The sequence below is a fragment of the Stegostoma tigrinum genome, chromosome 37, assembly GCF_030684315.1.
Source record: "Stegostoma tigrinum isolate sSteTig4 chromosome 37, sSteTig4.hap1, whole genome shotgun sequence".
NCBI classification, from domain to species: Eukaryota; Metazoa; Chordata; class Chondrichthyes; order Orectolobiformes; family Stegostomatidae; genus Stegostoma; species Stegostoma tigrinum.
This window is the reverse complement of record NC_081390.1, coordinates 21,923,887-21,949,848: the sequence shown is the minus strand read 5'-3', so window position 1 is coordinate 21,949,848 and position 25,962 is coordinate 21,923,887. Positions and strand designations below refer to the sequence as shown.

Below are 25,962 nucleotides of genomic sequence, written 5' to 3'. Positions count from 1 at the left end.
AGGCAGGTATCTGTCCCTGTAAACTGCGGAAGTACAGGAGATTAGGTGAATCACTGGCTGCATTTTCAATTCACCTTCACTCACTGTGGAGTGTTTTAGCTTGACATCAGTAATTAAAATATTCACAGGAATCATGAGCACAGTTTGTTACTGAACACCTTTTTGTTAGAAGCACAGCAAATATTTTGCTGTTGAATCATCTAAACATGGGGAGGCAATGGCCTAGTGGTATTATCACGAGACTGTTAATCCAGAGACCCAGATAATGTTCTGGCGGCCTCAGTTCAAATCCTGCCATGGCAGATGGGGAAATTTGCATTCAATAAAATGTCTGGAATTAAGAATCTAATGATGACCATGAATCCATTGTTGAGGAAAACCCATGTGGTTCACTCATGCCCTTTAGGGAAGGAAACTGTCATCCTTATCTGGTCTGGCGTAAACGTGACTCCCGAACCCACAGAAATGTGGCTGATCCATAACTGCCCTCTGGGCAATTAGGGATGGGCAATAAATGCAGCCCAGCAAGTGACCTCCTCATCCCGTGAATGAATTTAAATAAAAGGTGTGATGATACTCTTCATATGCTGGGCAAGCCTTTGGAAAATCCTTTTTAATCTATTAAGGTTTGACCCCTGTCTGCTTTGCACACCATTACTCAGTCTTGTACAGTCTGGTCTGTCGAGGAAATCGAGCCAGGCAGGAATTCCTGCCTGTAATTGGGACATTTGTTGCTAGTTCTAACTTTGCAACAACAATAAACTCCAGTTATGGTTGAAATTATAATATGTCATGGATTACAATTGGTTAAACTCTTATCAATAAGTTTGGTTTCCTGTGTTCCTCACAGCCCAGCTCCCTATGCTAACTGGTACCATTACTTCCAAACCTTAAAACGTCTAAGTACTTCATCTGTAATCAGTAATTTTGGAATAGACAAGGAGCAAGTTGATGAAGAGTATTAATCCATTGTTGCAGTCTTACCAGGATATTGCAACACATTTGCTAGTCTCTGAAAACACCATGAAGAGGAAATACGTTTTTAATCTTAATAGGATGCATTTATGTGGACTTTCAACCTTGCAATATCCAACCTTTTGAAGTGCGGTCACTTCAAATGTAGGAACTTCAATTGCCCTTCTGTGCACAGCAAGCTCCCACAAACAAACAGCAATAAATTAAATAACCATATGTATTTTCTTAGATAATAAAATGTGAGGCTGGATGAACACAGCAGGCCAAGCAGCATCTCAGGAGCACAAAAGCTGACGTTTCGGGCCTAGACCCTTCATCAGAGAGGGGGATGGGGTGAGGGAGATGCAATAAATAGGGAGAGAGGGGGAGGTGGACCGAAGATGGAGAGTAAAGAAGATAGGTGGAGAGAGTATAGGTGGGGAGGTAGGGAAGACGGACAGGTCAAGGAGGTGGGATGAGGTTAGTAGGTAGATGGGGGTGCGGCTTGGGGTGGGAGGAAGGGATGGGTGAGAGGAAGAACCGGTTAGGGAGGCAGAGACAGGTTGGACTGGTTTTGGGATGCAGTGGGTGGGGGCGAAGAGCTGGGCTGGTTGTGTGGTGCAGTGGGGGGAGGGGACGAACTGGGGCTGGTTGAGGGATGCGGTAGGGGAATGGGAGATTTTGAAACTGGTGAAGTCCACATTGATACCATTAGGCTGCAGGGTTCCCAGGCGGAATATGAGTTGCTGTTCCTGCAACCTTCGGGTGGCATCATTGTGGCAGTGCAGGAGGCCCATGATGGACATGTCATCTAGAGAATGGGAGGGGGAGTGGAAATGGTTTGCGACTGGGAGGTGCAGTTGTTTGTTGCGAACTGAGCAGAGGTGTTCTGCAAAGCGGTCTCCAAGCCTCCGCTTGGTTTCCCCAATGTAGAGGAAGCCGCACCGGGTACAGTGGATGCAGTATACCACATTGGCAGATGTGCAGGTGAACCTCTGCTTAATGTGGAATGTCATCTTGGGGCCTGGGATAGGGGTGAGGGAGGAGGTGTGGGGGCAAGTGTAGCATTTCCTGCAGTTGCAGGGGAAGGTGCCAGGTGTGGTGGGGTTGGAGGGCAGTGTGGAGCGAACAAGGGAGTCACGGAGAGAGTGGTCTCTCCGGAAAGCAGACAGGGGTGGGGATGGAAAAATGTCTTGGGTGGTGGGGTCGGATTGTAGATGGCGGAAGTGTCGGAGGATGATGCGTTGTATCCGGAGGTTGGTAGGGTGGTGTGTGAGAACGAGGGGGATCCTCTTAGGGCGGTTGTGGCGGGGGCGGGGTGTGAGGGATGTGTTGTGGGAAATACGGGAGACGCGGTCAAGGGCGTTCTCGATCACTGTGGGGGGGAAAGTTGCGGTCCTTAAAGAACTTGGACATCTGGGATGTGCGGGAGTGGAATGTCTTATCGTGGGAGCAGATGCGGCGGAGGCGGAGGAATTGGGAATAGGGGATGGAATTTTTGCAGGAGGGTGTGTGGGAGGAGGTGTATTCTAGGTAGCTGTGGGAGTCGGTGGGCTTGAAATGGACATCAGTTACAAGCTGGTTGCCTGAGATGGAGACTGAGAGGTCCAGGAAGGTGAGGGATGTGCTGGAGATGGCCCAGGTGAACTGAAGGTTGGGGTGGAAGGTGTTGGTGAAGTGGATGAACTGTTCGAGCTCCTCTGGGGAGCAAGAGGCGGCGCCGATACAGTCATCAATGTACCGGAGGAAGAGGTGGGGTTTGGGGCCTGTGTAGGTGCGGAAGAGGGACTGTTCCACGTACCCTACAAAGAGGCAGACATAGCTGTTATCTCTGATATGTATTTTCTTTTTTGGTTTGAGGTGTGTGTTTGCCAAAGTCCTGGGAAGAACCTCTCATGCTCTTCTCTCTAACATAGTGCCATGGCACCTTCTACACCCACCTGAGAGAGAAGGTTAGCCATCTATTGACCCTTTCAGCTGTTGGACAGCATTCCTCAGCAGTGCAGAACTTACTCAGTATTGCACAGAGTGTGTTGACCCTGGTTTGGTCCCTGGAGTGGGTGTTGAGCCTATAACACCGAGCCACAGCTGGCATGTTGGCGTCTTCAATGTTGACCTGAAACTCCAGAGCAGTTGGGACAGGGCCGGATTTTTTTTTTCTCACGCACCCTCTCTCCTGTTCTGTATCAAGTAGTAGGTAACCCAGATGGTGGTAAATGCTGCTTTTCTCTTTGGATGGGTATGCACTTGCTGGTCACCAGTTGGATTTCCCACTGCTCCAATCTATTTACCCATAAGGAGGGCATTTAATGTTGGCAGCTTGTGTACGCCCTATGAGTGGGCCTGACCCAAATTGCATTGAGTGGCCCAACTCTGGGCAAGTCAAGAGTTAGACCATGCCCAAGATTTGTAATACGTCCGTGTATAAATCAACCCAAATACTTCTAATGCTGGCTTAAGCAATTAAAGGAATACATGGGTTTGTATTGTGCATCATCACATCACTGTGCAATCATCTACATTGAACTTGCAGAGAGTATTTGGGAGTAGCCTGCATACAATTGTATAAACAGAAATGATTGATGTTAATGTGAGTAAGGGATGATGATCCTTGAACGGTTCCAGACGGTCTTTAATATTCACTTCAACAATGCAGCTGTGATGGAGAAAGAGGCCTTGGTTGAGAATCTCATCACTCACTTTGGCACGTTGTAGCCTTCAGGACTTGGCATTGCATTTAATAACTTCCCATTGTCAGCAAAGACAACCTACTTTTGACTGTTATAATGAAGGACAGAATGTGAATCAGCGCAGGAGTAGGCCATTCATTCCTTCCAGCTTGCCTGGCCATTCTATAGAGTCATTGCTGTTTTGTTAATGGTGCTTTGACCATTCTCCCTAACTGGTAACAATACCCTGGAGATTAAATGTCATTTCCCAGAGGGTCCAGGACAGTTCTGCAGATTTGGCAAAGCTCAGGCAAAGGTAGTAAATGCACGAACGTGTTCCTTGTTGTTTTCTACATGTGATGTGCCGGTAGGTTCTTTCTTCTCTCGCTGTTCCTGCCCCTGCAGCATCAGCTCAGTATGAGACACTGTCCCCTCCTTCAGCAACTCACCTCGCGCTATCTCAAGGCCAACTAGGGACAGTCAGTAAATGCTGGCCACAGTGGTGCCCACGTCCTTTTAATGTTTTAGAAAGCATGGCAGAGGTTTGGAGCTTGAGTGAGTTGGTCACTCTTGTTGCTAAGCCTTTTGGTTCAAAATGTCCCAAATGTGGTTTCAAAAATAAAAACCCAATGCGTTTCACCAGGACTAGGAAACCTGGGCAGCATTGATGGGTTGGGCCGAAGGGTCTGTTTCTGTTCTTGTATGACTCTGATTCTAAGTCATTAATATAGATCATAAATAATTGAGGCTATCAGACTGATCCTTGCTGCCTCTCGTGTTACATATTACCAACCTGAGAAAGATGCATACCTCTATATTTTAACTAATCCTCAACCCATGATAATAAATTTGTCCTCAAAACTGTCAGCTCCTCTCTTATGCCTTTTCTGTGGCACTTTATCAAATGCCTTCTGGAAATCCAAATCTACGGATTCCCCTTTATCAATTCTGCTTGTTATAGAATCCTAGAATTCCTGGAGTGCGGAAACAGGCCATTCAGCCCATCAAGTCCACATTGACACTCTGAGTATCCCACCCAGACCCATTCCCCTACCTTGTACCTTCCCGTGGTTAATCTGCCCAGCCAGCATATCGCTCAACTCTATCCTACGCACACCTTATTTATATCTATAAGGCTACTCCAGTATCGTTTACGCTGTCTGTGCTTCCTCCCACTTTGTCAGCAGGACAGAAATCTTCATTTTCCACCTCCCTTCAATTCCAAATCAGTCACTTTGGACTTTACTGCACCTGCCTCCACAGATATCACTAGACCTGCTGAGTTTCTCCAGCACTTTCTGCTCTTATTTGACATCTCCAGCATCCCACAGTACTTTTGCTTTTAGCTCATGACATTTGCTCTGTTGTTTGGTGCGGATGGTGCTGTCAAGTTGTAGCAATAGCTTGGAAGATTCTGAATGCCTGGCCAGCTCGGGTTTGGTGGGTAGGGTGAACATGGGCTTTTTATGATCACAGACGCAGATTGGAACCAAATGTGGGAAAATGTCTTTAAGATTGCGGTCCCCAGTCTGGTGTTTTTCAAATGGAAGTGTTTGACGTTTTCTGTACGTAATGCACTGACCTGACCCGACATCATTACTTGGGGTAATCTGTATTCTCATTGCTTCCCTTTTACTGTTTGGATTAATAGAGGCCCCCTGTTACATGTTTCTCTTAAGTGAGGTGGTGTTTGTAGGAGCTCATGCATGTGAAAGCTGCGACATTTGCCTAAATATGATCGGTTGCTGTGGAAAAGTGGGTGCTAGTTTATGAAATGCTTCAGGACATTACTGAGCTGCAGTCTGCTGTCAGATATACACACTTTCTCTGTCCCTTAATCTTTCAGTACATTAACCCCTGTCTGTAGCCGGCCTCATCAATACATTTTCTTCGGGTTGGCTGAGATCTGTTTTGATTGAACCAGAGTATTATCTATCGCATGCTTCATTGCATCCGCATCCAATTGTATTTAACGCCCATGTGAAGCCCCTGGGAGCTCTAGCTGAATTAAAGGTGCTATATGAATGCAAGTCATTGTTGGAAGATTGAGGGGCATTGAAGCGTTTGATTGCTTTCCACAGAGGTTAGGAGAAGGAACTGTTTAGTGTGAGCAGAAATAGAAGATTTATCTGTGGATGGAAAGAGTTTGATAGATTAGAAAGCTGCAGCTTAGTCTGGTTTTTGTTGTGTTCTGTTGGAGTCGACGCTTGGTATTTACCACAAAGCGGGCACCAAGTGCCTACTGCAAAAACAACAGCCTCGCCACAAGCTGACGAAGCAGATGAAATAGGATATCCGAGTGCCGCAGCCCAAAAGGTGACCATTCAGTCCATCATATTCATGATGGGTCTCTGAAAGAGCCGTCCAGCTTGTCCCACCCCTGGTTTTCCCTGGAGCCTTGCAACATTAAAATCGTTCACGTGCGTCTGCAATTGTGGGAAATCTGGTGACAACATTTTTCAAGGAGCTCCTATCAGACCTTTTAACTTTTTCATCGCCCCTGCAGCCCCCAGTCTGGTTTTTGTTGCTGATGTTTAAACTCATGACCTGACCAGCCAGGATATAGAATAGTCAATGGGCAGTCAATAAATGTCATTCAAAAAATTTAATTGCTGTCAAATGTTTGTGGAACCAGCCACTAACTGCTAACAGGTGGTATGGACTGAGGACGAGCAATCCTCCTTTCTGTACTGGGTCTGGTTGGTCAGGGTCGAGGATGAATGTGAATCTTGGCGAGAAGAGACACTGTCTTAACACCAAGATGTAGTTTCTTCACAGGAGCAATAGGAACAAGTTAGATTGGCTAGACTGATGTTATTATTGGAGGCAATTCAGGAGCTAGGGTGGCATGTCTGACATGAGGATTTTGAGCATTGTTGCTATGTTTGCAAACGTCACCAAGATGGGTGGAGGGACAGGTAGTGTTGAGAAAGTGGTGAGGCTGCAGAAGGGCTTGGACAGGCTGGGAGAGTGGGCAAAGAAATGGCTAATGTGACACAATGTGGGAAAGTGTGACATTATACACTTTGGTAGGAGAATTGGAGGAGTAAATTATTTTCTAAATGAGGAAAGGATTTGGAAATCTGTTGGTACAATGGATTTAGGAGTCCTACTTGAGAATTCCATTAAGGTTAACATGTAGGTTCAGTTTGCAGTTAGCAAGACAGCTGCAGTTTTAGCATTGATTTTACGAGGGCTAGAATGCAACAACTGACATGTTCTTCTGAGACTGTATTTGGAATATTTGTGTGCAGTTTTGAGCCCCATATCTAAGGAAGGATGTACTGGTTTCAGAGTGCTCCAGAAAAGATTGATAAAAATGATCCCAGGGATGAAGAGCCTGTCATATGAGGAGCGGTCAAGGACTCTGGTTCCGAACTTGAAGGAGTTTAGGAGGATTAGAGGGGGTGATCTGATTTGAAACTGAGTGCTGAGAGGCCTAGATAGAGTGGCCATGGAGAAGATATCTCCACTAGTAAAACACAGCCTCAGAGTGTGGGGCTAACCATTTAGGACTGAGGTGAGGAATTTCTTCGGCCAGAGGCTGGTTAATCTGTGAAACTCATTGTAGCAGAGGGCGAGTCATTGCATGTCTTTAAGGCGGAGATGGTTCTTGATTCGTAAGGGAGTCGGGGTTGCAGGGAGGAGAATGGGGTTGAGAAAAATATCAGTGATCAGTAATCAAATGGCGGAACAGACTCGATGGGCCAAATGGCCAAATTTGGTTCTCATGTTTTTATGGCTTAAAATCAAAGCGAGAATTGTGAGCTTTGAACAGTGTAATCCAATTATTGTTACAAGAAATATGCGACGGTGGGTCTGTACATGAGTGCAGTTTGCATACACCTTCAAACATATACTAAATCATGTCATTATCTACAAATCGCAATCCTGCTTTATGTGCGCTCTCTTAAATAAACATTGTCGTTCTCAAATGATGTGTTTCAGCATCAATGTAAGCAGAGAAAATTTGTTGAATATTTCGTGTTTCTCTCTTCCGGAGCAAGTGCAAGGGAGTTGGGATTAGCTGCAGGATTTCCCTGGAATGAGGGAACACTAGCAGCTGGGATGGCCTTGAGATTACAGCCTGCAGGCCCCGAGTCCCCTCAGTATTCCCTGTTTCAGTGAGATGCTGGCTGGCTGAAACGCAACTCCTTCGTGCTAAATGTGTGGTTTCCTCCGGTACAGCAACAGGGGATTGTAATCCGATGTTAACAGCCAGAGCATGTTAATAGTGATGTCAGATCATGTGGAGCTGAGTGGGGAAAGTTATAGTGATGTCCAGCCCAGGCACACCTCTTCACCTATTACCCTAGTGAAGGGGAGATGGTGGCATTGTGGCAGTGTTACCGAAGTAGTCATCCAGAGGCTCCGATTAATATTCCCAGCAATACAGGATCAAATCCTATCGTGGCAGCTGTTGGAATTGAAATTCAGTTAATAAAAGCTGCATTTGAAAGTTATTTTCAGTCATGGTGACCATGAAACCATCAGTTTTTTTTTTCCCCTTTCAAAACAACCCATTAGGTTCCTTTTGGGGAAGGAAACGTGTCCTTTCATGGTCTGAGCTACATGTGACTCCAGACCCGTGGGTGCCTCTGAAGTGGCTTTACGAACGATTCAACACGCTACTTGGGGATGGGCATCAACTGCTGGCCCTTGACAATGACATCCACACCATCGCACAATAAAAAAAAGTTGGTAAATGTTTCTTGTTTGACCTTTGTCCCTCCGAATGCATTCATGATGATTGTACAGTCACCCCATAGAACACTAGGACTATTAGACTCACCCTCGGTAGGGGTGGCACAGCGGTTAGCACTGCTGGGTCACAGCACCAGGGACCTGGGTTTGATTCCAGCTTTGGGTGACTGTCTGGAGTTTCCCCATCCTCTCCATGTCAGTGTGTGGGTTTCCTCCCACAGCCCAAAGATGTGCTGGTTAGGGTGGACTGGCCATGCTAAATTGCCCCGTAGTGTCCAGAGAAGTGCAGGATGGGTAGAATCGCCATGGGAAATGCATGTTACAGGCAAGAGTATGGGGGTGGGTGCAGCTGGGTTAATCCTCAGAAGATTGGCGTGGATCGGATGGGCCAAATAGCCTGCTTCCACACTAGGGATTTGATGGTTCTACTGAATCATTCCAGGTTTTCAATTTTTGATTTTTGATTTTGGTTAGTTGGTGCCAGGAGGGATTTCCTCTCTAATTTTACGCACGACTCAATTCAAGTGTAATGAGATGTTGAATAGTGAGGTGGCGCGGGGGTGTGGGAGTTAGGTGTTGTCCGTTAGTGCTGAGTTGAGCAGAAACCCATAGCGTAATGGAAAAGTAACCTCACAGAATCATTTACTGCAGCCCTGGACTGTGCTGACACCTCCCTATTTTAAGAGCCGATCAATCTCTGTTTCAATAATTGAGTAAGAGAATCCCCACAGTGTGGAATACCATTTAAGAAATCTAATCATGAGAAACCCGTTCACCATCTGCAATATTGTGACTGACGCGTGCTGCATTCAACTCCTCAAACTCCACTCCCAATTCCCATTTGTTCCCAATTGCTGCAAATTAGTGACTAGAGAAAAGCTTAAAATAAAGACAGTCGAAACTATTCATCCACCATGAAGCGATGTCGCCTCCATTTCTTGCATGAAAAGACTGGCTTTTATTCTTGGGGGAGTCAGGAGCAAGACCAGCATTTTGAGCCATCCCTAATTGCCTTGTTAATTGGTGCTCTCAGCCATTTTCAGACATTGTTTAGGAGCCAACTACATTACAGTGGGTCTGGAGTGGCAAGTAGGCAGGACCAGGTAAAGATGACTGTTACCCTCCCGAGAGGACATTTAGTGAAATGGATGGGTTTTGGTGATGATCGACCATGGTCACCATTAAACAAGCTTATCATCTTCAAATTCCACCATCTGCCATGGTGGGAATCGAACCCATGACCCAAGAACATCAACTTGGAGCTCTGGATTACTAGTCCAGTGACATTACCGCAAGATCTTCCTAGGCTGAGTATCGCCTGAAACTGTTTGCAGCCACTGAAGCATTTTTTTTTCTGTGCAGCAATTGTTAATAACGCAGAAAATATTTGCATACAGCAAGCTCCTGTAAGCAGACACGTGACTATGAGTAGAGATAATGGGGACTGCAGATGCTGGAGAATCCAAGATAACCAAGCGTGGAGCTGGATGAACACAGCAGGCCAAGCAGCATCTCGAGAGCACAAAAGCAGACGTTTCGGGCCTAGACCCTTCTTCAGAGAGGGGGATGGGGAGAGTGTTCTGAAATAAATAGGGAGAGAAGGGGAGGCGGACCAAAGATGGAGAGAAAAGAAGATAGGTGGAGAGGAGAGTATAGGTGGGGAGGGGATAAGTCAGTCCAGGGAAGACTGACATGTCAAGGAGGCGGGGTGAGGTTAGTAGGTAGGAAATGGAGGTGCGGCTTGAGGTGGGAGGAAGGGATAGGTGAGAGGAAGAACAGGTTAGGGAGGCAGAGCCAGGCTGGGCTGGTTTTGGGATGCAGTGTGGGAAGGGGAGATTTTGAAGCTTGTGAAGTCCACATATCAAAGTGGACTTCACAAGCTTCAAAATCTCTCCTCCCCCCACTGTATCCCAAAACCGGCCCAGCCTGTCTCCGCCTCCCTAACCTGTTCTTCCTCAAACCTATCCCTTCCTCCCACCTCAAGCCGCACCTCCATTTCCTACCTACTAACTTCATCCTGCCTCCTTGACCTGTCCGTCTTCCCTGGACTGACCTATCCCCTCCCCACCTATACTCTCCTCTCCACCTATCATCTTTTCTCTCCATCTTTGGCCCGCCTCCCCCTCTCTCCCTATTTATTCCAGAACCCTCTCCCCATCCCCCTCTCTGATGAAGGGTCTAGGCCCGAAACGTCAGCTTTTGTGCTCTTGAGATGCTGCTTGGCCTGCTGTGTTCATCCAGCCCCACACATGACTGAGTAGATGTTCTTTTTGTGCTTAGGGCTGGAGGGATGGGAGCAGGGAAGGTCTTCCCAGTGCCTGAATGCTGCTGGATCTTTTATATCATGGGAGCAGATAGGATCTGGCTGTAATATCTCACTTGGGCTATGGCATCTCTGATAGTGCAGCATTCCCCTAATGTTGCTGAATATCCTGCCACTACAGCCGAGAAAGGTTTTCATCAAACTTTGTCCATCATCGCTGTCCTCAGAACCTGCTGCTTGAGTTTTCCCATGAACCACTCTTTCTGCTTTTTCCCCACCACCTCGCAAACTTACCTGAACGGTTCCCAGTTGTTTTCTCGTGCAATTCTCTGCGAGTGCATTCTGTCCACTCCAGAGCAGCGTAAAATCGAACGAATCCGCATTCCGTCCTTCCAGAGGTGTTGCAGGTTTTGTGGATTGTTTTGGCGTTTTTTTTCGGTCTTCAGTGCAGTAGTTAACCAAACTGCATTTCAGAAACCCGCCAGCAACTAGCAAATACGCAAAGCCAGAGGTTATGGAGCTTGTTCTGTGTCTCTCTGGCCTCTATCTCCTCTGCGTGACAGATGATGAGCTGCTATGTCAAACTCATACAATTACACCTGATGTGTCTGTGTCTGGCAGCTATTCCCTAACTCCGAACAAAATAAGCAAACAGATTTACCAGGGAGTGAAAACTTCTTTGACAAATGTTGGTTGGTCAAATGTCTTTTTGTATTTTGTCTGTTTGCCTGAACATTAACTCGTCAATTTGTCCTGCTCACCTTGCACCCCAGCCACATTCACCAAGCAGATGGAAGATACTGGTTTTCACATCTTGCCCCATTGGCTTGCCTCAGTTTCTCCCTGTCACTTGAATCTCCTTCAGTCGCACGCACCTCCCAGCATCTGTGTATTCCTCCACTTCTGGCCTCGTATATGTTGATTCTAACCATAAGATAGAGCAGAAATACGCCATTCAGTCCATCAAGTCTGTTTCCCCAAATTGGTCCTGATCCCCCTCTGATGAAGGGTCTAGGCCCGAAACGTCAGCTTTTGTGCCCCTGAGATGCTGCTGGGCCTGCTGAGTTCATCCAGCTTCACACTTTGTTATCTTGGTCCTGGCTGATTAGTTCTCAGTGCTCATTTTCCTGCTTTTTCCCCTGCAAACCTTGATTCCCCTTATTAGTGAATAATCTATCTATCTCTGTCTTAAAAGACACTGCCTGCAGCCTTCAGCTGCCAGGATCCATGTCACATTTTGATGCTGATCCAGTGAAACACCTGGAACAGTTTACAATGCTATAGACTTTTATTTTAAAGTTGTTCTTCGTAATTCTAAAAGATTTGTAATTGCCATTCAAGCCATCAGAACAGCTGAATTGATTTACCGGAGCTGGTAGGAACTGCAGATGCTGGAGAATCTGAGATAACAAGGTGTAGAGCTGGAGGAACACAGCAGGCCAAGCAGCGTCCGAGGAGCAGGAAAGCTGACGTTTCGGGTCTGGACGCTTCTTCAGAAATGGAAGGGGAAGGGGTCTCTGTAGTAAATAGAGCGGGCGGGGACAGTGAAAGAAGATGGATAGTGGAGCAGAGAGGCAGAGTGAAGACGGACAGGTCGAGGATGCAGGGACGAAGCCAGTAAAGGTGACTGGGTAGGGAGTTGCGATGGGGCTTGGTCAGTGAGGAGGAAGTGATGGGTAGGTGGAAGGGAAGACGGACAGGTCAAGGAGGTGTGAATGAGGCTAGGTGAGGTGAGTGCAGTTAGGCTGGTCAGTTAGTTGGGAGGAGCGGAGAGGTGGGAGAAAAGATGGACAGGTCTAGGTGGGGATGAAGGGTCTTGGGATGAGGTTGACGTGGACCGTATTTAGCATCTTGTACAAACTAACACCTGAAGAAGCACTGAGGCTCTGAAAGCTTGTGATTTCAAATAAACCTGTTGGACTGTAAGGTGGTGTCGTGTGACTTCTGACTTTGTTCACCCCGGTCCAGCACCAGCACCTCCACATCTTGTACCAACATGTCACCTCTGAAAACATGGTACCCCACCAGCTGAGCACATTATCTGCCGGGATCTCACATCCTGTCCTCTCCCCAGGAGGATCTGGAAGCTTCAGTGTTACGCTCCAAGCGTGCAGCCTTGAGCTGGACAGACTGTTGCCACCATTACTCAGCTGGCCGCTTCTTTTCTGGAATGATGTTGAACTTTTCTTGAACCCAATCAGATTCTTTTGAAGTAAGCTTTGTCAGGCAACATGTCACCAAGCAATATAACATGCAGGGGCAATGCATTCTCTGTCCTGATTGTTTAAGATTACTGAGAGCTAGGACTTTATTTTTAAAAAAGGGGGGTTTCTCCTTCTAGTCAAAATATTAACTGATCCTCCATCTGCTCTGTGTGGAGTTTTGCTGTGCACTGTCTAGTTCACGTATAGTCAACAATTTAATACCCCTCGACAAGTTAGGAAATAAAATTGTTGCTTCCCGCCCTTGTAGATATGCCTGGGATGGTAGCAGATCGAGAAGATAGAATGGATCAGCTCAGGAGTAGTCCTTGGGCCCACTATGTCTGTGATGCTATTCTAAACTAATCCCATCTGCTTGCTCATGGTCCCTGTCCTTCTATTGCTTGCCTGTTCGTGTGTTAGTCTATACGAGTGTTAATTATTGGTGTTGTATCTGCTTTGACCGCCTCCCCTGGCAGGGTATTCCAGGCCCCTACCACAATCTCTCTTTATTTTGGGGGAAAAAAAACTTGCCTCACGCATTTCCTTTAAACTTCCCCTGCTCATCTTCAACTTATATCCCTTGTATTTCCATGCTGGGAGAAAGGCTCTGACTATCTACCTTAGCCATACCTCTCAGTAATTTTATATGCTTCTGTCACGTCACCCCTCGGCCTTCAAAACTCTCTCAAAAACAATCCACCTTTGCCCAACCTTTCCTGTAATGCTAATACACTCCAATCCAGGCATCATCACAGTTAACCTCTTCTGCACCCTCTCCAAAGCCTCAACATCCTTCCTGTAGTTGGGTATTCAGAACCGCACACAATAAACCAAAAGTGGCCTAACTAAAGTTTTATACAACTGCAATATGATTTGCCAACTTGTATACTAAAATGTCCTGACTAATGAAGGCAAACATGCCGTATACCTCCTTTCCCACTTTATCCACTAGTGTTGCCATCTTCGGGCACTATGGACTAGCACCCCAAGATCACTCTGTATATCAGTGCTCCAAAGGGACCCGTCTCATACTGTTTACTTTCCTCTTACATTTGACCTCCCAAAATGCATCACTTTGCACTTACCTGGATTAAACTCCGTCTGCCCTTTCTCTGCCCAACTTTCCAAGAGGTGGGCAGGGATTTTACACGCCAGAGTCCTAGACTGTAATGATGTTATTATGGGGAGGCAATGGTATGGTGGGATAGCCACTGGTCAAATAATCGAATATCAAGGAGAAGCGTACGGAGGCCAGACGTTCAAATCCCATCACGGCTGTTGAAGAAATTTTAAATTCACATGTTATTTCAGTCTTTAAAAACTAATCTCTGAAATGGTCACTGTGAAACTACCATTGATCGTTGCCTCTGGTTCACTAATACTTTTTAAGGAGGGAAATCTGCTATCCTTACCTGGTCTAGCCTACATGTGACTCCAGGCCCACGGCAATGTGGTTGAATCTTAACTGCCCTCCTGAAATGGCCTTGCGAGCTGCTTGGTTCAAGGGGCAATTAGGGATGTGCAACAAGTTTGCAGTTAATGCCCACACCCCTCAGGCGTGTTTTGCAAGCAAACCATTCTCTGATTGTGCTGCATTCTTTCTGGTGCGCTGTGTTTGTGATCCGTGCAGAAGACATTGGGGGAATGTTGCCATCTTATGTAATTGCTCAGAGCAGTCCTGTCATGTGGTTTCAACATTTCTCAAATGTTGTCGATCACACCAGCTTCAGGCTTCCACTTTGTGTCATCCTTTTTAATAATACATATGTCCTTTTTTAATAATACAAATGACTAAAAAACAAAAGACACAAAGAAGCCTTCCCTTTCATGCTTTTAATATCTGTGGTTTGTTTTAGTAATCCAGTGTTAAATCTCTAGAGATAACAAGGTGTAGAGATGGATGAACACAGCAGACCGAGCAGGAAGGCTGATGCTTTGGGCTTAGACCCTTCTTCAGAAAGACCCTTTTTGTGAAGAAGGATCGAGGCCCAAAACATCAGCCTTCCTGCTCCTCCGATGCTGCTTGGCCTGGTGTGTTCATCCAGCTCTACATCTTGTTATCTCAGATTCTCCAGCGTCGGCAGTTCCTACTAATCCTGCTAAATCTCTAGAGCTGGGCTACTCTGTTGAATGGCTTTAGGAAAGTTAAACTGCTGTAGAGCTGAGCTCTTGTTATACCTGCTGTTGGAGCTTGTAAAGCACAGAGCCGCTGCGATGAAACCAATTTAATGTGAGGGTGTAGCTAACTGCGACTGCAGAGAGGAGTTCCTGTTTCACAGTCTCTCTGAGCTGAACCATTTAATTTCTTCTTGATGCCTGTTACCTGAGGAAACGTCTGCCAAATGCTAACTAGTTGTGGCTGCACTTTGGCCTGACTCTCTCCAAAACATGAGCAATCAGCGAACTGAGATTTCAGCACGTGCTCCGTGTGGCATCCCATCCCATCCCATCACCTGGTTTAATGATGGGTCATCTGGCAGCTGACCGAGGAGGAGCAGCCTATGTTGATTCCGTCAGCTTGGTAAGTGTTGGGGTGACCTCCAACTTCAGCCTCCTGTTCACTGACTGTGCCTCTCCGGACTGACGTGACTGGTTACCACCATTTAGGCTGGAGCTGCACAGAAACAGTTTTGCCACCAGGGACTGAAGGTCCACTTGGAAAGTTGTACGAGCGTGCAAAATGAGAGTGAAGATTGAAAAGAGGTGTTAAAGGACGGGATGGGATTGACCAAGAGAAGCCGGTGTGGGCAGGTTCTCACCCCTCACTGCCCAGTGGCTCTGTTCCTATTGTTGTGACAGCGCCTGGATTGACCACGGTCAGTTTGCTGAGGTATTACCATAGCGACGATAATCTCGCTGGACCAGTAATCCAGAATGCCAGGCTCTAAAATTCACAGGACGTGGGACAAAATCCTAGAAGCAGGTATAGGCCAGTCAGTCCCTCAAGTCTGTTGTACCGTTCAATGAGATCATGAAATCCCTTTGTGGCAGATGCTTGAATAATGAATCTGACTAAAATCTGAAATTCAAAACTAGCCTCATGGTGACCCAATACCAACAGTGTAACCATGATCAATCGTTACAAAATCCATCTCAGTTCACTGTCTTATGGGGAAGGACTGTGGTCTCTATCTAGCCTGGTCTATGTGTGAACCAGACCCACTGCAGTACGGTTGACTCTACTATCTTCTGAGGTGGCCTGGTAAGACCATCCACTGCAGTGCAGATAGGGACAGACAATGCACACGGACTCTTGTCCGCGAGTCTTGCTTTCCGTAACTGAGTGACTTTTCTTTCTAGTCAACGGGACTGTCTTCTGAAATCAGGATCTATGTCAATTCACATCCCTTTCCAGGACTGTGGTTTTAAAGCTGGGTTTGATATTTTGACGCTTGGAAGCACGATTGGAAATGACAACGGAACAGGAAATTGATTAGATTAGATTAGATTCCCTACAGTGTGGAAACAGGCTGTTCGGGCCAACAAGTTCACACTGTCCCTTGGAGCATCCCACCCAGACCCATCTCACATACCCCTGAACACTATGGGCAATTTAGCATGGCCAATCCACCTAGTCTGCACATCTTTGGTGTTTGGGAAGAAACCAGAGTACCCAGAGGAGACCCCCACAGACAGGGGGAGAATGTCTGTGTGGAGTTTGCACAGTCGCCTGAGGCTGGAATCGAACCCAGGTCCCTGGCGCTGTGAGGCTACAGTGCTAACCACTGAGCCACCGTGCTGCCCTGATGCATAGCAAGATCCCAGAAACCGTGATTCCCTGCTGTGGAACGGGCTGTGCTGTACAGGGGAATGATTGAAGGGTTATAGGGCATGAGGAGGATTTGTGCTTTCTGTCACAGTGGGCCATGTGCTGAGTGCAGCTGAACAAGACAGCAGCAGTAGCCTAATTAGATAAAGCAGACAAATGGGATTAGAAGGATGGTTTTTCTCAGTAGTGAAATAGATAATTGAGAAGGTGGAGAGTCTGCCACCAGCTGCTGTTGAGATTTATTGAAATGAATATGCCAAGAAGAGAGAGAGAAACGAATTCCCTGATTTCATCAGAATCAAATTTTGGTCAGACCCTCAGTCCGAGCGTGCCCTTGCATGCTAGAGTTTGTTTACCTGGTTGGAATTCTGATCCGCTGGAAGCTATGGTTTGCTTGATAATCAACACGAATCCCACCTCCTGACTCTGCGTGAATCTATTTGGGGATATGGTTTCTTTGAGATGCCGGCACTGTTCAGCAGTCAAATGGGCCATTTTCAGCCTTAAATATATTTAAATGCCTGACCGCCTCTGCTCGCAATGGAAGGGAATTCCATGAACTAGTGTACCTCCAAATAGATTTTTAAAAAATTCTTCTCATTCAGTTTTGAGGTGGGATACCCATAATTAAACTCTATTCTCTAGCTCTTGACTCCCCAACACAGGTAAACAACTTCTTAGCATCAGGACTGCGTCCCGTCAAGGTCTCTGTCTTTTCACAGTCATACAGCCCAGAAACAGACCCTTCGGTCCAACCAGTCCAAACTGAACGTAATCCCAAACTAAACTAGTCCCACCTGCCTGCACTTGGCCCATATCCCTGAAACATTTCCGATTCATTGCTTATCTAAATGTCTTTTAAACATTGTAACTATACATCCATCACTTCCTCTGGAATTTTGTTCCATGCACAAACCCCTCTGTGTTTTTCTTTTTCAAATTATTGTGTTTGACTACAGAAAGCATCTGGAGTACTGTGTAGAGTTTTTCGTTTCTTTGTTTAACAAAAAGAGAAAACCACCTGTCTTTTTTGAAATCTTTTTCCTCTTGCCTTCAAAATTTGCCCCTCAGTCTCAAAATCTCCACCCTAGGGAAAAGGCACCTGCCATACACCACTTCTATACCCCTCCTCTAATTTTATAAATCTCCATAAGGCCACGATGAACCTCCTACACTCCAGTGAATAATATCCCAGCCTATCTAGCCTCTCTGTATAACTCAAACCCTTCACAAGATAAGATGTAAGATCGCCTCTTGTTCTCCCAAATCCCAATGGGCTTTGGACTCTGCCTGCTCACTGTTTACTCACAGGACAATCCCTTCATCCTGGGAATCTGCTGAGTGAGCCATGTCTGAAATATAATCTTAATGCGGTTATCTCTTTTTGTTAAACAAAGAAACAAAAAACTCTACACAGTACTCCAGATGCTTTCTGTAGTCAAACACAATAATTCAACTCAAAAATTAGTCTTTATTAACGGATGCCATGTTCCTCTTTGAGTAGAGATCTTTTGACATTTACTTGGAATTGGAGAAGAAGGTTTTAGTTTAAAGAATGGTACCTATGATCTGAGCTGGAGTTCACCTCAATCCTGTGTTGAAATGTTGGTTGATTCCAAGTTCAAATCCCAGTCTTCAGTTTGAAACATTTGACCTCTGTCCAAGAGGATGAGGCCAACTGAGTCAGTTAGCATCAAATTGAAAAAGGAAGTTGGGATTATCCCTCAACCTCTCATTGCTTTTACTAAGTAAGGCAGTGACCAAGCTCCTGGCCCCTTGACAGAACACAGTCTGAACTTCCCTGTATACGTTGTATAAGAGTCATATGTTGTGCATCCAAATCAGTCAGCGCTGTGGGCAAAACACACAGAGGTCTTGTTGCAGGAACTAGCCAGCTATCAATGTGCAAGCACAATAGACTGTGGGAAATGCTCAAACACAACTGATGTAAAAGGGCTGGTGAAAAGGCACCTTCCATTTGAGCATGAGGTTTAATTTCCTCAATGGGCTGATTAGTGAGTTGCTGATGAATGGATCGGGGGCATTTAACGACCAGAAATTCGACACGGAGGATTAATACCGTGCCTTTCAGGACCTCGAGAAATCCCAGAGCTCTCTGCAACCGATACAAGTGTTGTCAGATATATTCACCGTTGTAATAAACCTTGTATCAGCGTCCTCTCATTAAGCAAGGTTGTGTCCCATGGTCTTCAATTTATTATTGTTGCAGCTTTTAATTTCCATCACAAGTAAGGAGGAATGGCAAGGAACAAAAACAGAAATTGCTGGAAAAGCGCAGCAAGTCTGGCAGTATCTGCGAAGAGAAATCAGTTAATGTTTGTAATCCTTCGTCTGAGGAATGTTAACTCCGATTTGTCTTCGCAGATGCTACCAGATCTGCTGTGCTTTTCCATCGAATTTCTGTTTATGTTCCTGATTTACAGCAACCACAATTCTTTCAGTTTTTAATTAGGAATGGAAAGGAATTGGGACTGCTTCATTCAGTTAAACACATGGCGATCTGGTGAGCATATTGCTAAAATAGAGAATCAAGTTAGTGAATTCAGACATCATGTTCAGCTGGCAGGAACCACTCACCTCTCAGCCAAGCATTGTGTTATTATAGTGCCAGGAATACATCAGAGGAGCAGGAAAGCTGATGTTTTGGGCCTCAACCCTTGTTCAGAAATGGGGAAGGGCATGGGAGCTGGAAAAAATAGGGACGGGGGGGGGTGGATTGAAAATGGATAGAACAGAAGATAGGTGGAGAGGAGACAGACAAGTTAAAGGGGCAGGGATGGAACCTGTAGAGGTGAGTGTAGGTGGGGAGTTAGGGAGGCAATAGGTCAGTCTGGGGAGGACGGACAGGTCAAGGGGGCAGTATGAGGTTAGTAGGTAGGAGATGGGAGTGGAGCTTGGGGTGGGAAGAGGGGATAGATGAGAGGAAGGACAGGTTAGGGAGGCAGGGACGAGCTGGGCTGGTTTTGAGATGCAGTAGGTGGAGGGGAGATTTTGAAGCTTGTTATAGTTCACTTTTTAACTTGATGTGACTCAAATGAAGTTTGAAGATGTGCTATTCAACTAAGAAGGGAATAGAGCATTATTTTGCCAAAAATAGATTGTTTCCATGTTATAATTAGTGCTATTAAGGGTAAACTGTTTCTTATTCATGGAAAGTGGGTGTCACTGGCTGGGCCCAGCATATATTGCCTGTCCCTAGTTACCCTTGATTAGGTGATGGTGAGCTGCCTCCTTGAACTGTTGCAGTCTATTTGGCGTAGGCAGACCCACAGTGCAGATAAGGAGTCAGTTTGAGGACTTTGAACCAGAACTCACTGAAGGAGCGGCAATATATTTCCAAGTTGGGATGATCAGTGGCTGGGAGGGGAGCTGGTAGGTGGTGTTCCCTTGTATCTGCTGCCCTTGTCGTTTTCCAGGTGGTAATCCTGCAAAGAAACGCAACAAGGCTCTTGCCGGCGTACAATATACTCACCCACCTTGACAGCTCCTCAAGATATTCAGTCTCTGATTGGAGGAGCAGATGGGCTGGGGTAGGTGGGGGGTAAAGGGACCCTGTCAATGGAGGAGCTGTTCTCACTGAGCCAGCTGCATAAAGAGGTGTTTAATTGAATGGGCCCTGACAATGTCGGCCCCATTTAAAAATAAACCAGGATATCCTGCAGAGATGATTGAGATCCATCTTTTGGTGGTTACAGATGAAAAATACCATGGATGATTTGGTGATGGGGCGAAAAGTTCAGTTCTGTGTAAGAATGCTTCTGATATAAAAGAAACAAACAGCTAGTTTTTGTTTTAGGGCCGTTGGGCAACAGTGGTAATGTCAGTACCTCTGAGCCAGGAGGTGTGGGTTCAAGTCCCACTGGCACCAGAAGCTGTGTAACAACATCTCTGAGCAATGTAATAAAATGTGAGGCTGGATGAACACAGCAGGCCAAGCAGCATCTCAGGAGCACAAAAGCTGACGTTTCGGGCCTAGACCCTTCATCAGAGAGGGGGATGGGGGGAGGGAACTGGAATAAATAGGGAGAGAGGGGGAGGCGGACCGAAGATGGAGAGTAAAGAAGATAGGTGGAGAGGGTGTAGGTGGGGAGGTAGGGAGGGGATAGGTCAGTCCAGGGAAGACGGACAGGTCACGGAGGTGGGATGAGGTTAGTAGGTAGCTGGGGGTGCGGCTTGGGGTGGGAGGAAGGGATGGGTGAGAGGAAGAACCGGTTAGGGAGGCAGAGACAGGTTGGACTGGTTTTGGGATGCAGTGGGTGGGGGGGGAAGAGCTGGGCTGGTTGTGTGGTGCAGTGGGGGGAGGGGATGAACTGGGCTGGTTGAGGGATGCAGTAGGGGAAGGGGAGATTTTGAAACTGGTGAAGTCCACATTGATACCATATGGCTGCAGGGTTCCCAGGCGGAATATGAGTTGCTGTTCCTACAACCTTCGGGTGGCATCATTGTGGCAGTGCAGGAGGCCCATGATGGACATGTCATCAAGAGAATGGGAGGGGGAGTGAAGATGCTGCTTGGCCTGCTGTGTTCATCCAGCCTCACATTTTATTATCTTGGAATCTCCAGCATCTGCAGTTCCCATTATCTCTGATAACATCTCTGAGCAGGTTGGTTTAGAAAATTTCCCAAACTAGTTTTATTTTGAGAGAGCGCGAGAGAGAGGTAGGCCTGCATTCCGATATCATTTTTTGACTTAGTTCCCTCCCTTGTTTTTCCACCTTTTTTTCATTATTTTTGTTGATATGACACTATCCCTAGTTGGCAGTGCTTCTAGTTTATTTGTTTAATTACGTTTGGAGATGTTTATGGTGTAGGTTTAAGGTGAGAGGAGCAAGATTTAAAAGGGACCTGTGGGACAATCACGCAGAGGGTGTTTCATGTATAGAACAAGTTGCTAGAGGAATTGGTGAAGGCTAGTACAGTTACAGCATCTAAAAGACATTTGGGCAGCTATGTGGATAGGAAATGTTTAGAGGGATATGGGTCAAATGCAGGCAAATGGGACTAGTTCAGTTTAGGAAACCTGGTCATGCAGCACGGAAACAGGCCTTTCGGCCCAACTCGTCCATGAACTGGGTCGAAGGGTCAGTTTCTCCCTGTATGACTGTTACGATACTTCCTGACTGACAGATAGGGGTGCGTCCCAAGCAGTCAGCCGTTATTGATGATAGGCTGATTCCTGTTGCAGTAACTGGGTGATTCGCAGCTTAACAGACCGTCTGGTGCTGCTCGCACCTTGACCCTACTTTTAACCGGGATGGAGAGCCTAGAGTTTGAGGTGGAGGCCATGTGTGTTGGGAACAGAGCCAACACCCACAAGTGTTGAAGAAAAGTTGTTGGAAAGATCAACTTTCAAAGATGGTAGGAACTGCCAATGCTGGAGAATCTGAGATAACACGGTGTGAAGCTGGCTGAATGCAGCAGGCCAAGCAGCATCAGAGGAGCAGGTTTTGGGTCAAGACCCTTCTTTCTGAAGAAGGGTCCAGGCCCAAAACGTCAGCCCTGCTGCTCCCTTGATACTGCTTGGCCTGCTGCGTCCATCCAGCTTCACACCGTGTTATCTCAACTTTCAAAGAGTTTTGTTTCTCGTAGATGTTGGAGCTTTGGTGACTTCAACATTGGGATATTGGCCAGTCTGCAGTAAGAAAATGGTATTTTAATCTCCATGTCTCAATTTATTGCTAAGTCAGCTTACTGTGATACCAAAATTCTGTTCCAAAGTAATTAGTGATTTAACAGTAATGCAACAAGATGGAAATTTTAGTTCGAATAAAAGTGAGCAGATGGTTAAACTGCAAATTTAGCCCAGTATTTGATCAGTGACATACTGCACATTAAATGTTGAAGATGAATGTTCCCTTGGGAGCATGAAAGAATGCACAAGGTGTCGTCCATTTTCCTAATATTGCACAGTAAACTAGTTTGGCATAAATAAATTCAAAACAGCTGACACCCATTCAACATGTTCCGTTTGCTTAAAATACTCAGGTCTTTAAGGATAGAATGAAGGTGCACCGTGGATGTTTTCAGCTCATGCAGGATGCTGGGGCATGTTTGCATCATCTAGTGAAAGTGTGAATGAAAAGGTAATTTCCTAAAGCCATGAACTACCCTGAAGAAAATCTCTAAAGAGGCCCTTGCAGTGTGAGAGAGATCTTTTTAAAACTGTAGAATTTTGGCACATGGGAAGTTAGCTATCTCAGCCCACCACACATTGGGTGAAGTCTTTGCAACCACTGAGCGCGTAATCCCCTGAGTCAGCCTGTTCACACTTAAATGTTTAAAGCTGAAACATATCATGCATTCCCCTTTCACTGTGTATTCGCTATTGCAGATGGAATGGGGTGTTAACCAATTCCGCGTCATCACTGCAGGGCTCAATTGATTGAAGAGATGTCACACTGTGCTTGATTGCGATATTGATTGAAGTCATTATCTGGGTAGCTTGCTGATCTACACAGTACAACTGGTTCAGAACCATCTCTGGCGCAGTCATTCAGCTTTAACTGTATTGAAGCAATTGATTGGACTTTGGGAAGTTTCATTAACCGATGTAATTTAGATTTATGTAATGTGAGTTTTTTAGGTAAAAGCTATTGAAGGGGCTCAGTCAGAAATTCCATTATTAAAATCTACGGCAGTTTTGTCATTGAAGTGTATGAAATTGTGACCATTTTTAAAAGATTCTTATCCTTGTTTCAGGGCCACGCCTACCCTTGCCTCAATGAGCTTCTCCAGCGTGTACTCTAATTCTGATCCATTGCATGTCATTGATCTTCATCACTCTAAAATGGTTGCCTTACACTTGCATCTTCCATTCTGCTTCTGAATGCTCTCTGCCTCTTAAGCTGTCCGTTTTATTGAACACTCTTTTTAAAAACCTACTTCTTCACCAATATGCATTTACTTAGGCTGTTAAGTTTGATTTGATAGCACTCCCGTAAAAGTACCTTGGGACCTTATTGCTGTATAAAAGGTGCCGTAAAGGTCCCAAATTATTGATCTGCACGTCACGCTGAACAAAACATTGACACCCCAGTACTGATGTGGCATTATTTGTTGAGTGTTTGTGAACTTGTATTTGATCAACTTTGTCAAACCACAAAGCAATGCATGCTTAGTCTTGTGCTAAGTATAGTCTTGCATGAAGATGTTCTCTCTCTCTTTTTATATCTTCACCGCCTCCCCCCACCCCATTTGCTCTGTCCTTGGTAACCCCCATGGGTTCTGCAGTCTCTCAGATGCTGAAGTCAGAATTTTCTCTTTTCCTTTTTCTGTCCCAGCCTGCACTTGTACACTTCAGTCCACTGGCTCTGGCTTCCCTCCCTCCCTCCCTCCCTCCCTCCCTCCCCTCTCTAACACAGTCACCAACCACTTTGCAATCATAGAATCGTACGGTATTGAGAGTCCATTCAGCCCACGATGTTTGTGCTGCTAAACATGCATTACTACCTACGCTAGTCCCGTCTTCCTGCACTAGGCCCATAGCCTTGAATGTTACGACATTTCAAATGCTTATCCAAGTATTATTTAAAGGTTGTGAGGTTTCCTGCCTCAACTACCCTCCCAGGAAGTTCCAGACCCCCACCACCTTCTGGGTAAAAAAGTTTTTTTTTCCCCTAATTCGCCCTTCAACGTCCTGCCTTTCACCATAAAATGATGCTTCCTTGTTATTGACCGTTTGACTAAGGGGATGTCACCGGACCCGAAACATTAATTCTGTTTTCTCCTCTACAGATGCTGCCAGACCTGCTGAGCTTTTCCAGCAACTTTGTTTTTGTTCCTGATTTACAGCATCCACAGTTCTTTTTGGTTTCTATCCACATTATCCATGCCCCCCATAATCTCGGCCTTCTCTGCTTCAAAGAAAATAACCCAAGGTTATCCAGTCTCTCTTTGTCACTGAAATGCTACAGCCCAGGCAACATCCTGGTGAATCTCCTTTGCACTCCCTCCACTTCAATCACATCCTTCCTATAGTGTGGCAACACTGTCAACGCTGTTTGTCCATCTCTCTGTAAACCGTTCCCCAAAGCACATTTAATTGTCAGAGATGTACAGCACAGCAACAGACCCTTCAGCCCAACTCGTCCGTGCTGGCTGGATATCCTAAATTCATCTGGTCCATTTGGCCCATATTCCTGTAAACCCTTTCTATTTGTTTCTCCATCCAGATGCCTTTTGAACATTGTAATTGTGCCAACGCCCACCACTTCCTCTGGGAGCTCATTCCATACACACACCAACCCTCTGTGTGAAAATGTTGCCCCTTAGGTCCCTTTTAAATCTTGCTCCTCTCATCTTAACCCTATGCCGTCTTCTTTTGGACACCCCCCACCCTGGGGAAAAGACCTTGACTGTTCACCCTCTCCATGCCCCTCAAGATTTTATAAACTACCATAAGGTCATCCCTCAGCCTCTGACGCTCCAGGGAAAACAGCCCCAGCCTCTCCCTATAGCTCAAACCCTCAAACCCTGGCAAGATCCTTGTAAACCTTTTCAAGTTTTACAAATCATCGTTCCTACAGCAAGGAGACCAGAATTGAATGCAGTATTCCAAAAGTAGCCTAACCATTGTCATATACAGCCACAACATGACCTCCCAACTCCTACACTCAATGCACTGACCAATAAAGGCAAGCATACCAAATAACACCTTCACTATCATATCTACCTGCAATTCCACTTTCAAAAACCATGATCCTGTACTCTAAGGACCCTTTCATTGATTCCTCTCTGTCTCTCCCTCTGTGTCTTCACCCCTTCAGGATCTGTATTATAATAAATCTTGATGTTGGAATGGCATGATGAGATGGAAAGCTAAAATACGACAAAGTTCAAAACAGAGCATTAATGAAGGCCTATTTTCTCCCCCAAGACCGTAAATAGATGGAAAGATGTCCATAACTGAATTGTGATCAGAGATAATGGGAACTGTAGATGCTGGAGAATCCAAGATAATAAAGTGTGAAGCTGGATGAACACAGCAGGCCAAGCAGCATCTCAGGAGCACAAAAGCTGACATTTCAGGCCTAGACCCCTCATCAGAGGGCTCTCAGCTTTTGTGCTCCTGAGATGCTGCTTGGCCTGCTGTGTTCATCCAGCTTCACACTTTATTATCTTTATAACTGAATTGTTACAAGTTTACTAGAAACTCTATATTGCAACCGGAAACATTGTAGAAGGAAGCAGTCTGGTCTCACTCACCTATGCTTGGGTCATGTTCAGCAAATTCCCATTGAGCCTGACTATGAATGGATACACAAATGCAGTTTCCATCCGAAGTTGATGGAACAAAAAGCAGTGAAGCGTGCATTCATTGGAAATCAATTCTATCATGTTGCTGCATTAATAGCATGCAGTTTCCCAAAGTGCATTGCC

At 45.8% G+C, this 25,962-nt stretch overlaps 1 protein-coding gene across 2 annotated transcripts in view; it reads left to right on the top strand.

Annotated features, from left to right (window-relative positions):
- mcu (mitochondrial calcium uniporter) overlaps positions 1-25,962 on the top strand; it is a 163,537-nt gene that overhangs the window by 60,007 nt on the left and 77,568 nt on the right. The window contains exon 1 of one of the 2 annotated variants that reach the window (XM_048563789.2): positions 15,012-15,315. The exons of the other annotated variant lie outside the window; for it this stretch is intronic. Coding sequence (XP_048419746.1) covers positions 15,256-15,315 — 60 coding nt within the window. The 5' untranslated portion in view covers positions 15,012-15,255. Of the gene's footprint in view, positions 1-15,011; positions 15,316-25,962 lie in introns of those variants that run through there. 2 annotated transcript variants of the gene reach the window in all.